Source organism: Macaca mulatta, chromosome 14 (assembly GCF_049350105.2).
Source record: "Macaca mulatta isolate MMU2019108-1 chromosome 14, T2T-MMU8v2.0, whole genome shotgun sequence".
Lineage (NCBI taxonomy): Eukaryota > Metazoa > Chordata > Mammalia > Primates > Cercopithecidae > Macaca > Macaca mulatta.
In genome coordinates, this window is record NC_133419.1 from 2891162 (window position 1) to 2905793 (window position 14632).

Below are 14632 nucleotides of genomic sequence, written 5' to 3' on the forward strand. Positions count from 1 at the left end.
TGTGTCTACAATTCTAAATCTGAACTGGCAAGCAAATTTTTATCTTTAATTGGGTTGAGAAAAAAAAATGAATCCCCATGATTACACAAATGTTCTTTTATTTATATTAGACACTGTAACAATCCTCTTTATGGATTAACTTCCTTTTACCCCAAACAACTGTTTTCATATGAAATTTTAAAAGATTTTTGTAACAAAATATAACCTTACATTCCTAATTTTGAACTGAAAACATCTACTATAGCTAGAGTAACTATAAAATTGGGCAGCACTTTGGGAGACCAAGGCGAGCGGATCACATGAAGTCGGGAGTTCGAGGCCAGCCTGGCCAACATGGTGAAACTCCATCTCCATTAAAAATACAAAAATTAGCTGGGCATGGTGGCACACGCCTGTGGTCCCAGCTACTCAGAAGGCTGAGACAGGAGAACTGCTTGAACCTGGGGGGCAGAGGTTGTAGCGAGCCAAGATGGCGCCACTAGACTCCAGCCTGGGTGACAAGTCTCAAAAAAAAAAAAAAAAAAAAAAAAAAGAAAAGAAAAAAAGAAAGAAAGGAAAAAAAATTGGGCCATGCTTGAGAGACAAAAGACAGTGTGGTCATACTCCCCAAAACTTTTATATATTTACTCTGTCTTAATAAACTCAAAGGTCCTCAGTGTCTTTATGGGAGATAACTGAAGGATTAAAATTAATTCAAATGTAATTACTGTTTTCACAAGACTCCTTATAATTTCCTTACATCCTATAAATCCTACAAAATTAGGGATGGTAGTAATTTTTTTTTTTTTTTGAGATAGAGTTTTGTTCTTGTTGCCCAGGCTGGAGGCGCGATCTCAGCTCACTGCAACCTCCACCTCCCGGGTTCAAGCGATTCTCCTGCCTCAGCCTCCCGAGTGGCGCTTTTTTTTTTTTTTTTTTTTTGTATTTTCAGTAGAGACAGGGTTTCACCATGTTGGCCAAGCTTGGTCTTGAACTCCCGACCTCAGGTGATCCACCTGCCTCAGCCTCCCAAAGTGCTGGGATTACAGGCATGAGCCACCGCGCCCGGCCTCTAAGATAAATTTCTAAAGCACAATTGCTTGGCCCACATTCAGTCTGAGGAATGGCAATCCAACATTCTCAATCCAAGAGGGAGTCTGACCGGTCACTGGGTACAGGTTCAAATCTTCCAGGAGTAGTGTTTTAGATTAGGACATCAGAAGGGACAAAGGAATGATCTGTTCTCAGAAGGAATCAAGATACCCCTGCAGGACACCCCAACACCCCCACCCACAAAACCTGACAATTATACGAAGCCCTGAGACACTTCAGATTCCATTTTTATTGCCCTGACCAGTAGACTCCTGATCCAGGCTACCATTACCACTCTCCAGGATCAGAAGTTAATCATGTTGTTAAACTTTCCACGATAATGTTTTTTGTTGTTTTGTTTTGTTTTTTGAGGTGGAGTCTTGCTCTGTCGCCCAGGCTGGAGAGGGTCTCACACTCCTGACCGTCAGGTGATCTGCCCACCTCAGCCTCCCAAAGTGCTGGGATTACAGGCATGAGCCACCGTGCCAGGCCCATGATACTGTTTAAAAGCAATGAACAGGCTGGGCACGGCGCCTCACGCCTGTAATCCCAGAACTTTGGGAGGCCCAGGTGGCCAGATCACCTGAGGTCAGGAGTTCGAGACCAGCCTGACCAATATGGTGAAACCCATCTCTACTAAAAAGAACAAATATTACCCAGGCGTGGTGGTAGGCACCTGTAATCCCAGCTACTCGGGAGGCTGAGACAGAATTGCTTGAACCTGGGAGGCAGATGTTGCAGTGAGCTGAGACCATGCCACTGCACTCCAGCCTGGGTGTCAGAGCGAGACTCCAACTCCAAAAAAAAAAAGCAATGAATAATACACGTTTGCCCACTAAAGAACAAGTTCCACGAGGGCAGGGAGCCTGTCTACTTGCCCAATGCAGCGGTTCTAGGGCCCAGCACAAGACTTGGGATGAGACTGGTTGCCAAGAAATCTTGCTTAACTTACTGCTAGCAAGTGACAGCTTGTCTCTGTGTTACCAGTACACAGCATGCATGGTGTCCGGGACTCCATGCACACACGTGCCTGTCTCAAGCAGTTTCTGAAGACACAGAGAGACACTGCTTTAGTCATTGAGGTTTGGTTACAAGATCTACTGAAATACCTGCCTCCAAACAGCAGCAGACTCTCTTCAGAGACGTGTAGGGTGCCACGCCCTGGGGTTTCAAGAAAGTAAAAAATGATTTCCTTTCCTTAACTGAAACACTACGTTTACTTGTGGCGTAAACTCCCATCTCCTTCACCCTTCTTTTCTGGGCAGTTCATTAGTATATGACTCAATGACGCTAACTTCTTAATCCAATACATATTAAAAGATTTTGTCGGCCAGGTGCAGTGGCTCATGCCTGTAATCCCAGCACTTTGAGAGGCCGAGACGGGCAGATCACGAGGTCAGGAGATCGAGACCATCCTGGCTAACACGGTGAAACCCCGTCTCTACTAAACAATATAAAAAATTAGCCGGGCATGGTGGCAGGCGCCTGTAATCCCAGCTACTCGGGAGGCTGAGGCGGGAGAATGGCGTGAACCCAGGAGGCAGAGCTTGCAGTAAACCGAGATTGTGCCGCTGCACTTCAGCCTGAGAGACAGAGTGAGACACCGTAAGATCTTGTCATCTTGAAAGTAAGGCATTTCCCTCTCTACCTATTTCAAATTGCAACCACCAAAGTCCCTACTCCTCTCCACTGTTTCTCAAAAGCACCTGCCACCATCTAACTTGTTCATCTGTCTCCCATAGCAGAAACAAGGGCAAAGACTTCTGTTTTATTCAGCGGGAGACCCCAGTACCTAGAACTGTGCCCAGCACATAGAAGACGCTCATGAATAAGGAAATAGATGCAAATCACTGAAAGCTACTTTTCAGTAACTGAGTAAACAAGTACTATTTTAATTATTATACTTAAAACCTTTGCACATAAAAGTGTACACTCATTCTTTCTACCACAAGTTTATTAAACAAAAACCATCTCACCTTGTTTTTGAACAGGCTTTTCCGGATAATGCACGCTGCATTTTTAAAGGTCCCAAGAACATGAAATGAACATAGATTTTGTGTTTAACAGTTAACAGGGGATACTTGTAAGAAATTTAAGGCTACACAGCAAGTGGTCAATATCAAAAAGTAAAGTTCACAAAGTGATCTTTCGTTGTTTTCATACTACAAAAACACAATGCCTCTGTTGTTACTAAATGCAAAATTTAAAGTTCTGGCAAACAAATTAAAGCAACCCTGTTCTCTTAAGAGGGCAGGGTGGAAAAACCAGTGACTGCCAGATGAAAACAAATTCACATCACCACAAACTGTTTCTTAAAAATTTCATAGCAGCCAAATACAAAATTATTTACTATCTACCTATTGATAAGGGTTTTTCCATTACTATATGCTCAAAGACAAACCCTACAACTATAGTTTTGGGAGGCATAAATTTGCTAACCTCAAGAGGTCCCACAAAAACTAAGTTGAGGCCGGATAACAGCAGTTTCCTGCACAGACTGGCTACTTCCTATCACCATAGTGGTCGAAGAATCAAACTAAGTAACACCAGCTTTTTACTCTGGATGCCTAAAACACATTTCCCTTCAAGAAAAAAAGCAAGCATTCCTCAGCTAGCGATCTCAGGCCAAACTCCCAACAAGTCCATCTCTGTGTCTTAACCAAATACAAACCATCATCGATCTCAAGCACTAACAGCAGCGGCCTATTTCACACAGCGGACGCCTCTTAGGCCGTCAGGAATTTAAATCACCTTCTTGCCCACAAAGTAATTTTCTTCCAAAACAAATGGAAAAATATAGGCTCTTTGGCAACATTTTTGGAAGTACAACATAAACTTATCACAACAGTTTTTAAACTGCAGACAACGAAAGAGAAGGAAGAAAAGCACTACTATATATACATACATATTTGAGGTCACCTCCTCCTGATGCTAGAGACTATCAACTGCTCAAAATAAGAAAAACAAAGATTTCAGTCCCCACACTTAGCTTCGAATAACTAACATAGGGAATTAATATGTGGTCAATAACAAGAGGCTACTAAAAACTCTGACAGGTTAACAGAAAAGTTTTCACTTCAGTTTCAAGTTCAAATTCATACTGTAAAGTGGTGATGAACATATCCCATCCGCAGGTACTTAATCTCCATACAAATAAGAACTACCTCGCACATGGGCAAAAAGATCAAAATTCTACAGAAGAATCTGATGGCTAAATGGCTATTTTGCAAAACACAATGCCCTGTACATTTTGAGGGGATCCTAAAACACGTGTAAACTTTGCAGAATTCAGTTTACCAAGGTTATCAAACTTAAAAATGAATACAATTTATTTGCTACTGCAAAGAATTCAACCAATTTCTCCAATGACTACTCCATATTCATTTTGAAAAAAAGTACCGGATTTAAAGCTTACAAAACAAAATTCACAAAAGTGTTAAGATGCCATGACATATAGGCACAAATAACTGCAGACATTCTGAAGCAATAACACTGCTCAACCAGAAAAAAAAAAAAAGGCTGCAACTGGATATGTAATAACAGCTATTTAAGACAGCAGTAGGCCGGGCGCGGTGGTTCACCCCTGTAATCTCAGCTCTTTGGGAGGCTGAGGCGGGTGGATCACGAGGTCAAGAGATCGAGACCATCCTGGCCAACATGGTGAAACCCCGTCTCTAATAAAAACACAAAAATTAGCCGGGCATGGTGGTGGGCGCCTGCAGTGCCAGCTACTCGGGAGGCTGAGGCAGGAGAATTGCTTGAATTCGGGAGGCGGAGGCTGCAGTGAGCGGAGATCGCACCACTGCACTCCAGCCTGCCGATACAGTGGGACTCCGTCTCAAAAAAAAAAAAAAAAAAAAAAAAAAAGAGCAGTAACGTGTTAAAACGGTCCATAAAAATCACATCATGAGGCCCTAAAATTCTAGTAAAAATGTCTCTAAGTAAACTTGTGAACTACTACTAAATAACTAACTTTTCTCTCTCTCTGTAGTCACTCATTTTATCTTTGGAATATATCCCGATTCTATCACCACGTTCCTTTCTCTTAACTTCATTTTACATTTGCATATTATTTATTCTATTAGTAATTGCTCATCCCGGTCTGAATCTCAAAATTCTACTACAGGAGGCATTTGGCATGCTGTGGAATAATTTGAGATGGAAATGATCAACCAGCTCAAAACCTCGTAAGCTAGAGTTCAGTGAGGCTTAGTACAATGATGAAAACAACTTCTGATTAAAAATTCTTTCATTCCCTCTACAGAAGCAGTAACCCTGGGTAAAGTTAAAACTGCCTGGGTCTTTACCTAAGCTTTATCACCTTGGACAAGTCATTATACGTAACCTCCTAGGGCCTCAGCTTCCAGAGTAGTTAAATGGAAAAACAATACTATCTATCTCACAAGTTATTAGATTACGAAATGAGTTAATACACGCAAACAGGCTGAAGGAGTCCCTGGTGCGTAGTGCAGGTATTAGTCATTTAGAGATATAGTTCCTATTGCAAGGCAGTAACTTAAAAAGACTTACCTTTAAGGTCCAACAACCTCATCTACATACTTGTATATTTTTAAGGTAAGATAACTTTTAAAAGTCTATTTTATACCGTACACCTAATGCAGGAAGATGAGACAGGGATTACTACAGGAAAAAGTAATGCAGACTGGGTATGTGAACAGCACAGATGAATGTGCCCCGACGATTCTGCCGAGAACATAATGAAATGGCGGACCTTCCTGCCAGAGGAGCGCAGAGTCACTCAGGCAGGTGATGTGACACACACGTTAGGGTCTAAAGGTCCCAAGGCTGGAGTCCCCTTTCCTGGACCCTAAACTTGTCTGCCTCCTGCCCCGCAATCAGACTTAGTGAACTGTGGACGGTGAAAAGTCTTATCATGACCAGGCCATCCTTCGCTGGGGTGAACGGAAAGCATTTAGAAGGGGAAAATTGAAAAAAACAAAGACACTGGTCAGGTCAAAAAATACAAATGTGACCTCTTTCACCATCTCTGAACTGAAAGAAAAGCATGGCACTTTTCCATTCATAACATGTACAATTTTTTTTTTGGAGATTTTGCTTTTCCCTTGTGAAAGACGGTTTTAAACAGTAAACAGACTTGCTGCCCACCTTGGCTGGGAAACCAAGTCCCGCGAGTAACTAGTCTAAGGCTACTCAGGCCAGTCCTCGGGGAGCGCACGCCGCCCATCTCGCTCGCACCGCACAGCTCCCAACAGCTAAGAAGCAACGCCAAGGACTTTGTTCCCCGTCAGACATGCCCTCGGCCACACCAAACTGACATCAAAACCCCAGTTAGCGCAGCCTGACCCCACAGAGGCTCACGATGACCATCGCCCTACGGAAAAACTCAAATTCATCAACATCTAATAAAGAGGTCCTGGACGTCTCCACCTTAAAACGGGAAGCCTGAACGCTCCGGCGCGCCCGGCCGTGTAACCGCCGCGGCCCCCGCACGCGGGGCGGGCCGGGCTAGCGGGAGATTTGAGCGGCCGCCGCCTCTAGCCGTCTTCGCCTCCTCCGCGGGGCCGCCGCCCAGGAGGCCGCCCGCGGCGCAGAACAAAGCGCCCTGACCTTCAGGGGGGCCGGCAGCCGGGAGAGGCGCGCCGGGAGTTGGGAGGGGCCGCCCGCCAGCGCCCCAGGCCCGGGCTCCAGGCCCCAAGCTCCAAGCCCCAGGCTCCAGGCCCGCCGCGGCCGCCGCTACCTGCTCTGACGAGGACGCGGCCCCGCCCCTGCCCCACCGCCCCGCGGCTTCCAGAGATGGCCGCCCGCCGCGCCCGCGCCAGCCCCGAGGCCCCTCCCGCCCGCCCCGGCCCAGCCGCCCGCCCCAGCCGCCGTTACCGGCCCAGCACCCGCGTCTCCGCACCTCACGCCTCCTGCGGCACTGGCGGCGACCCTGGCTTCGCTCGCTTTGGGGCTGCGCCGCCGTGGCCGCCAACAACGCCGCCTCCCATTGGCCGAGGCTCCTAGCTCTTCTCTCCGCGAGCAAGACAGGCTGCGATTGGGCGAGCGCGGCGCAAGTCAACTGCGCTTCGCGCCGCAGACGGCAGCCAATCAGAAGCCACCGAAGAATCGCCCCGCCTTATGCAAATATTCCTCCGCGCTGCCCTCGCCCTGCGTTCCTCCGCCTCTTTAGATGGGGCGGGGCGAGGTGCAGACCACGTGTGTGGTTCTGCGCGGGCCTGGGTCCCCGCTCCCGGGACCCTCCCCAGTTGGCACTGCATCCTCGCGGGACACTGGGCACCACCTCTCTCCGTGGGTCCCGGCCGTCTTTATCTCCTGCGCCCTCCCAGTTCCCTAGTTCAATCCCGTCCGCGGCGGGTCGGTGCCTCCAGCCGTCCGTGCGCCCGCTGGTGTGAGAACCCCACCTCCCACGTCGTCCCCTGCCGCTACTCCTTGAGAACATCGCGGGGGGCCCCACCGCCTGGGAGCCGTTTTCAACCAGTCCCGTTAGTGGTTGGGACCTAAGCTTAACCCCTGCTCATCCCCCAGGTCCCAGGCTGGATAACACTTCACTTCCTCTGCGAAAAGGTCGGGGCTGGGTCGCCTCCGCGGACACGACGGGACTACCCACTTCCTGCGTCTCTTCCCGCACGCCCTGAGCCCTGCAGTGTCCCAGCAACCTAGTTCTGGCCTGGGGGAGACACTGTCGGACAAGGAGGAAAAACAGTGCGCACTGGGCCCGCAGATCAGGCCCCTGAAGCAGAGCAGGGCGGGGGGCTGGGGAGGAGCTGGCCCGTTTCGCCCACCCTGTTCTCCCTCTCAGGGTGCCGCTTGGGCTGGGGTGAAGGTAACAGCCCCAGCCTCTTCACATCACATTTTGTAGAAAGACATCCAATTTGATCAGAAAATAACCCCTGTGCTGGGGGCTTTTGAGGCTAGTCATTTCCATGTTCACCCGTGCCATTGGGGGTCTTCAAGTCTTGTGCATTTTTTTCAGAAACGTTCTTTTTTTGGGGGTGAGGTTACTTTTGAAACAATTGCTAATTATTATTATTATTAGCAAGTCATGCCTGTAATGGGGAAAATTTGTAACCATCTAAAGGCTTCTGGTTAAGGGATTAAGAACATAGCGTCAGTTATAAACCTCAGAGGTAACCTGGGAGGCTGAGGCAGGAGGATCCCTTGAGCCCAGGAATTCAAGTCCAGCCTGGGCAACATAGTGAAACTTCATCTCTAAAAAGAATTTAATGCGGAGCGCCATGGCTCAGGCCTGTAAACCCAGCACTCTGGGAGGTAGAGACAACAAGTCCAGCCTGGGCAACATAGTGAGAGCACCTTTCCCCCGCTCCAAAAAAAAAAAAAAAAAAAAAAAAATTCCCCAGGCATGGTGGCTCAGGCCTGTAATACCAGCTACTTGGGAGGCTGAGATGGGAGAATTACCTGAGCCCGTGAGGTCAAGGCTGCAGTGAGCAGAGATTGGGCCACTGCACTCCAGCCTGGGTAACCAGAGGGGTATATTGTCTCAAAAAAAAAACAAAAAAGAGGCCGTGCACGGTGGCTCACGCCTGTAATCCCAGCACTTTGGAAGGCCGAGGTGGGCAGATCACGAGGTCAGGAATTCGAGACCATCCTGGCTAACACAGTTTGAAACCCCGTCTCTACTAAAAATACAAAAAAATTAGCCGGGTGTGGTGGCGGGCGCCTGTAGTCCCAGCTACTCGGGAGGCTGAGGCAGGAGAATGGCGTGAACCCGGGAGGCGGAGCTTGCAGTGAGCCAAGATCGTGCCATTGCACTCCAGCCTCAGCGACAGAGCAACTCAGTCTCAAAAAAAAAAAAAAAAAGAAAAGAAAAGAAAAAGAGGCCAGGCGCGGTGGCTCATGCCTGTAATCCCAGCACTTTGGGAGGCGAAGCCAGGCAGATCACAAGGTCAGGAGATCGAGACCATCCTGGCTAACACGGTGAAACCCCGTCTCTACTAAAAATACAAAAACAAAATTAACCGGGCATGGTGGCCTGTAGTCCCAGCTACTCCAGAGGCTGAGCCAGGAGAATGGCGTGAACTGGGGAGGTGGAGCTTGCAGTGAGCCGAGATCGTGCCACTGCACTCCAGCCTGGGCAATAGAGTGAGACTCCGTCTCAAAAAAAAAAAAGAAAAAGAAACTAATTAAAACAAAAACAAAAACCGTAAAAACCCCTCACAGGTGACCAGTGCATAGCTGAGCCCTGACCCACACAGCGTGCTCAGTCCTGTCTGGCCATCTGTGTTTTAGGAGAGGGTGTGTGTGCTCTCAATTCCTATTTTACTTATTTAGACTTTCAGACTTTTCTACAATGGTCATGCTTTATGCTTTGTGGAAGCATAAACAAGGAAAGAAACGACACAAGAACCTGGGCATTTGAAGTTTTGAGGGTCCTTCCTCCCGTCTAATAAAGTCTCTAGTCCATTTGCAGTAATGGGATCCAGCTGCTCCTGGATGTTGGGGTTGGTGGGAGGTGGCATCCGGGTGGGTGGAGCCTCTGAGGGAGCTGGGCTTTGGGGCTGGGGGCAGCTGGACCTGCTCCCTGCGAGATCTGCTGGAACTGGAATGATTGTGGTGGTGGTGTTTTTCTCTTGGTGGTTGGTGGTTTCTCTCCTTGGAAGGTTCTCGTTTGGAAATAAGAGTCTTCACAGATGCAATTAGGTAATGAGGTCAAATGGGCAGATTGCTTGAACACAAGAGTTTGAGACCAGCCTGGGCAACACGATGAGATCCCATCTCTACCAAGTATCTAAAAATTAGCCAGGCATGGTGGTGCATCTATAGTCCCAGCTGCTTGAGGGCTGAGGTGGGAGGATCACTTGTGCCTGGGAGTTGGAGGCTGCAGTGAGCTGTGATCATGCAGTGGCCTGGGTGACAGAGCAAGACCAAGACCCTGTGTCAAAAAAAAGAAGTCCCCAGATGACAGACATGCAACCAGGGCTGAGGACCACTGGGATCAGGACTCCCAGGGTAGCCAGCATTCGGTGGGTTTCATCCGTTTTCCCAGCGCTGCCTCTGCCAGGCCTCAGGCATGAGCCCACCTGTCTACAACCCCTCTGCCATCTCAGCCTTCTCCAACCTGGAGATCAGGAGTCCCCTCCAGAGGCTGCTTTGCCTGTGGTTCTGCTCCTGGCTGCCTTGTGCTCAGTGGGGTTCCGGGAGACTGTCCTGGACAGACACCACGTGTTTCTCCTTCACATGGCCAGCACCTGGAAAAGTGCCTGGCACTTGGCGAGCTGTGCCCTTACCTGGGTGCTACTGACAATGGCTACACCTTGGCCTGGAAGTAGAGGCAGGAATCACTGTCCCATTAAACAGAGGAGAAAACAGAGAAACCCCTGTAATGCCCCCAGCTAAGTGGCTCTGGCCCTGGAGGGGACCATGCTCTTCACCTGCGGCGGGGCGCTACTCCTCAAACGACCTCGCAGCCGCCAAGAGCTGGAGCCTAGGCCTCAGAAATGCCCAAATCCTCCTCAGTAGGGTGGTGGCTCAGCCTATGGGGCATTAACAAAGTGGGGCCCTGGAGACATCCAAGAGAGGTGGCAGGTTTCTTCTGGTGTATGGAGAACAGAAAACACCCATGGTGTACTGTGCACAAAAGCGGGGTGCACAGTCAGGGAGTGACTTTGTAAACTTCACAGCCTCAGAAAGAAGGCATCTGGAAGACTGTACCCCAAATGTTGCAGGGATTTGAGAGGTAGGGCACAGGGCCTTTCAGTTTCTACTTTATATTGGAAATTTTCTATATTATTTATTTTTAAATAATGAATACATGACTTTTTATAGTAAAGACACCAAAGATTGCTCTTTGTGGAAAAACAGGAAGATGTAAATCTGGCTCTTACAGCTGAACAGAGCTTTCATGTACACAAAAGAAACACTTCACAGGCAAACTAATATTATACAAGTTAAGAAAAGTGTCCACCCCACATTGATCAAGAAGGATCTGCTGCAGCCTGACAGCAAGATACTGCAGGGTAGGGAGGTGCTGGGGTCCTCTTGGGGACCAAGCCAGTGGCCTGGCCAGCCAGCCTGTTGTCACTGCAGGCCCTCGACCCAACCTGGGGAGACTGGAGGAAGTTAGGGGAGGGCAGGGAGAAGGCACACCGGGTAGTGGGCACTCAGAGGGGGTAAACTCCAGGCAGAAAATCGGCCCAGAATTACTCTGAATGGGGGAGGGGGTGTGAAACAGGGGCCACAGCCTGACCCTACTCGAGTCCAGGTAGAGCCAGGCCTTCCTCAGCTGTGGGGACCAGGTGTGCCCCTGGCGATCTGAATACGTTTTTGTGCACTCACCACTGGAAACGGGGGGGCACAGGCCACTCCTTCCTGTCTCCTTGGATGGCACCGTGGCCTTGGGCCAACCTCCGCTCACCCCAGTCGTGGCAGCTACAGACAAGGGTATTTCCTCATGGCCCGGTTGTCAGGACATTTGATACATGGTTTCCAGCACAGGCTGGTAGAGAGGATACACTGTGGAAGGGATTGCTGCTGCTGGGGTGACCGCTGGGCTTCATCAGTTTCCTTGGCTGAAGGATACTGAGTTACCGGCTTCAGGCTACTTTGTATCTCATTAAAGACACCTCTGGAGGCAGCTGCCATCACCACACTAACGAAATTAGCAAAAATCTTGACTGTCATCCAATACCTGGTCATTCAAATTTCTTGATTTTTATTTTTATTTTTTTTTTTGAGACAGTGTTTCACTCTTGTTGCCCAGGCTGGAGTGCAATGGCGCGATCTCAGCTCACCGCAACCTCTACCTCCTGGGTTCAAGTGATTCTCCTTCCTCAGCCTCCTGAGTAGCTGGCATGCACCACCATGCCCAACCAATTATTTTGTATTTTTAGTAGAAATGGAATCTCTACTAAAAATGATCCGCCCGCTTCGGCCTCCCAAAGTGCTGGGATTACAGGTGTGAGCCACCACGCCCAGCCCCCCTTGAAATGTCTTTACAGCAGGTTTGTTCAAATCCTTCAAAGATTATCCCTCAAACCTGGTGGTTTTGTTTCTTGAGTCTCTCCCAGTCCTTTTTTATGCCCTATTCTGCTCCCTTTGACGCAGGCATATTGAAGACACCAGCTGGGCATCTGGCAGAATGCCCCACCTTCTACACATGTGTGGTGGCTGCTTCATGGCCTCACCTGCATTGTCCCTCTGGGTCCAGTATTTCCTGCAGACAGGAAGTGAGCTGGAGAGCCTTGCTCCTGAGGGGCCTCTAGCCCAGCAGCACAGGCCACAGCTGGGAGACTGCAGGAATGCAGACTCTCGGGCTCCTCCTAGGTCTGAACTGGAATTTGTGTTAACAAGCAATCCTGGGCAGTTTATATTCTCATTCAAGGTTGAGGAGCCCTAGCCTAAAAGCTTCATTCAATACTGACTTATACTTTTAGAGGAAATCCTTCTTTTTGTGGGGGGGGGGCTGAGAGCCAGAGCCCGGCATCAGAAAGTAACACATATCCCCTCCTGGAAACCTACAAGCCACGCACAAGGTGACACTTTGGCACCACGAAATTATCCAGCACCTACCAGCTTTCACCCAGGGGTCTCAGCTTCCATGGTCAGCCCCTGCCTGAATCAATGACTTCATGTGGGGCTGCAGAATGGAGATGTCTGATCCTGGTGCTTCTTCCCTTAGCTGGCATCTCTGGGGAAAGAACAACTTTCTCCTTTCAGCGAGGGCCATTTCTGAAACACACTTCCCATGCAAGGTGAAATACGTGGTTCTGTCACCAATGAGTAACTCTACAGAAAGCTGACACAGGAGCCACCTCCAGTAATGACAATATGTTTTAGCTTTCTCTATTTTTGAGAATAAATAGATGCCTGGGTTTTGATTCATCTTTTTTTTTTTTTTTGAGAGAGAGTCTTGCTCTGTCACCCAGACTGGAATGCAGTGGTGTGATCACAGCTCACTGCAAGCTCCGCCTCCCGGGTTCCCGCCATTCTCCTGCCTCAGCCTCCCGAGTAGCTGGGACCACAGGCGCCGCCACCTCGCCCGGCTAATTTTTTGTGTTTTTAGTAGAGACGGGGTTTCGCCGTGTTAGCCAGGATGGTCTCGATCTCCTGACCTTGTGATCCGCCCGTCTCGGCCTCCCAAAGTGCTGGGATTACAGGCTGGGTTTTGATTAATCTTTTTTTTTTTTTTTTTTTTTTTGGAGAGAGAGTCTTGCTCTGTCACCCAGACTGGAATGCAGTGGTGTGATCACAGCTCACTGCAGCCTCCACCTCCCATGCTCAGGCAGTCCTCCAACCTCAGCCTCCTGAGTAGCTGGGATCACAAGTGCACCACCAAACCGGCCAATTTTTTTTATTTTTAGTAGAGATGGGGTCTCACTATGTTGCCCTGGCTGGAATCATTCTTTTCAATGTTCAAATTGTCCCAAACTTAGCCAGTAGGAGCTCCTGAAGCCTTATTTTACAGTAAGTACAGGCTCCCAGAAAACTGCAAAATTTGTTTCCTGATGGTCACACCTTGCCTGGCCAGAGTTCATGATCAACATAGGAGACTGACATTGGTACAATGTGTGTGACTCTACGTTGTGTTATCACACATGCAGATTTGTGTGATCACCATGGCAACGAGAACATGGACGTGCCCTCCCCACCAACCCCCACCCCCCGCTGTCCCTGTACAGTCACTCCCCCAACCTGCCCCCCACCATCTTTAACCCCAGCTACCACCATCTGTTCTCTATTCCTACAGCTTGGATTTTGAGAATGTTATCTACATGGAATCACACAGTAGGCAACCTTTCAGGGGTGGCTTTTCCACCCAGCAGAATGCCCCTGACACATACCACCCAGCTGCTATGTGTCACTAGCTTGTCCAGTGTCCTTCTGACCTGACTTCTTGGTGTTCGAAGGCTCCCCTTTTGGGGCACAAGAGTGCTTGGCTACTCCTGCTGCTGCAGACCTGGAACTGGCCATTTCTCCAGGGGGTAGGGGGATGGGATTTAGAGCCCCAGATCGGGGCTGGGGCTGCTCACTGCCACCAGGGCTGCCTTGCTTCTCCACCCTTCCCATCTACACAGCCAAGAAACAACCTACTTTTTAAAATCACAAGTTACTTCATATTTTCTAATTCATATTTAATAGTAAAGTGCTTTTCCTTGACTTCTTTGATTTTTATCCTTGTATTTTTTTCTCTTACATTAAAAACTTGGTTGCTAGGCTGGGCACAGTGGCTCACACCTGTAATCCCAGCACTTTGGGAGGCTGAGGTGGGCGGATCTCTTGAGGTCAGTAGTTCAAGACCAGCCTGGCCAACATGGTGAAACCCCATCTCTACTAGAAATACAAAAATTAGCTGGACTTGGTGGCACGTGGCTGTGGTCCCAGCTACTTGGGAGGCTGAGGCAAAAGAATAGCTTGAACCCAGGAGGTGGAGGTTGCAGCAAGCTGAGATTGCTTCACCACACTCCAGCCTGGGTGTCAGTGATCTTATTTGTCTTGGCATATAGAGTTTGAAAATTACAGTGTCAATATTACTACTAACAACAAAACTATTGCGCTGGGCGCAGTGGCTCAAGCCTGTAATCCCAGCACTTTGGGAGGCCGAGACGGGCGGATCACAAGGTCA

The 14632-nt window shown here is 48.9% G+C and overlaps 1 protein-coding gene across 25 annotated transcripts in view; it reads right to left on the bottom strand.

Annotated features, from left to right (window-relative positions):
- NAP1L4 (nucleosome assembly protein 1 like 4) overlaps nucleotides 1-6999 on the bottom strand; it is a 47783-nt gene extending 40784 nt beyond the window's left edge. For 5 of the 25 annotated variants that reach the window (XM_077961751.1, XM_028833077.2, XM_028833078.2 and 2 more), the window contains exon 1: nucleotides 6953-6999. Coding sequence is in view for 4 of the 25 variants with exons in the window: in XM_015113382.3 (XP_014968868.1) it covers nucleotides 6199-6277 (79 nt within the window). In the remaining 21 variants the exon portion in view is untranslated. Of the gene's footprint in view, nucleotides 1-3047; nucleotides 3083-6198; nucleotides 6804-6927 lie in introns of those variants that run through there. The other 20 variants (XM_077961745.1, XM_077961750.1, XM_015113379.3 and 17 more) reach the window with 6 other exon arrangements.
- Between the last annotated feature and the right edge of the window lie 7633 nt (nucleotides 7000-14632).